We start from the raw sequence: 1327 nt of genomic DNA, 5'->3' as shown, positions 1-1327 counted from the left end.
ATATATATATGTGATAACATTTTATCATATTTTATTTTATTTTATATTGTATCATATTATTTTATTTTTGTTTTAAGATTTTTGGGCTTCTTCTTTTTGTTTCCTTAATCTAATAATAGTTGATTTAGCAGCAACAGCAGCTGGGGTGGTTAAACTCCAAGCACCTCCACAAACTTTTCTTTTACATTTTTTACATTTCCATATTCCTACACAAGTTCTTTTTGTAGCAGTCTATAAAAAAAAAAAAAAAAAAAACATGTACATATGTAAAAGTATACATATATATATATATATGTATATATTTCCATATATGTTATATTTAATAAATATTTCCTTTATATATTATTACCTTTCCACAGAAGGTACATAAATACTTGGCATGTTGCATTAATTCAATTTTTTTTATCTGTTTACGTAATGATGATCCGTACCTTGTACCATATTTTCCTGTTAAACCGACCTAATAAAAAAGGAAAAAAATATACAAACATATAATACATATAAATAAATAAATAAATAAATATATATATATATAATATATATATTTTTAATATAATCGTAAAATATATATTTCTTCATCTATATATATATATATATATATTTTTTTTTTTTTTTTTTTTTTTCCTTTGGTACCTTTTTAGTTCTTCTTGACATTTTGCTTTATTCTTGTTTTATATTTTTTAATTTTTATAATATTATATTAAAATTATTTTATTATTTTTTTATAATATTCTTAATTACTTTTATCAAAAATCTTATATTTTTATTTCAATTAATTTTTATAAAATATAAATTAAAAAATAAAATATAAATAATTAAAAATTATATTTTATTATAATTTAAAATAATTATCAAACGATGAAATTTTTTTTTTTTTTAAGAGAAATAAAATAAATATATAATAATAAAAAAATATATATATATATATATATAAAATATTATACATATGTTATATAATATTATATATATAGTAAAAATTTATAATATATCTAAAATATATATTTTTAATACCCCACAAGAATATAAATTACATATACTATATTATAAAATATAATATATATATATATTATAATATATTTTTCTTTATATATATTATAATATATAAATTTTATTATATATATGTTATAGTTTATATTGAACAGAAAATTATATTTTATATAATGGCCTCTATTTTTTCAAAACCACTTTCTTCTCCCTTCTTATTTTTTTTAGGTATACATATAATATATATATATATATATATAATATATATATATTATTATATATATATTATATAATATATAAAGAAAAGAATTTCAAATTTTAAGAGATTAAAAAAAAAAAAAAA

General features: G+C 14.3%; 1 protein-coding gene across 2 annotated transcripts; it reads right to left on the bottom strand.

Moving 5' to 3' along the window:
* Positions 1-72: 72 nt before the first annotated feature.
* PRSY57_0209000 (60S ribosomal protein L37ae, putative) lies at positions 73-654 on the bottom strand (the record flags this gene model as incomplete). 2 transcript variants are annotated; one of them, XM_020114408.1, is made up of 3 exons in its annotated part: positions 73-231; positions 350-460; positions 634-654. In XM_020114408.1, the coding sequence occupies 3 exons, from the start codon at positions 652-654 to the stop codon at positions 73-75; spliced, it is 291 nt and encodes a 96-aa protein (XP_019970880.1). The 2 variants fall into 2 exon arrangements, with proteins under 2 accessions (XP_019970880.1, XP_019970879.1); XM_020114409.1 differs by having other exon boundaries at positions 191-231; positions 415-460.
* Between the last annotated feature and the right edge of the window lie 673 nt (positions 655-1327).

The sequence above is a fragment of the Plasmodium reichenowi genome, chromosome 2 (assembly GCF_001601855.1).
Source record: "Plasmodium reichenowi strain SY57 chromosome 2, whole genome shotgun sequence".
NCBI lineage: Eukaryota > Apicomplexa > Aconoidasida > Haemosporida > Plasmodiidae > Plasmodium > Plasmodium reichenowi.
The sequence above is the reverse complement of the archived record's forward strand: the minus strand, read 5'-3'. Positions and strand labels throughout refer to the sequence as shown.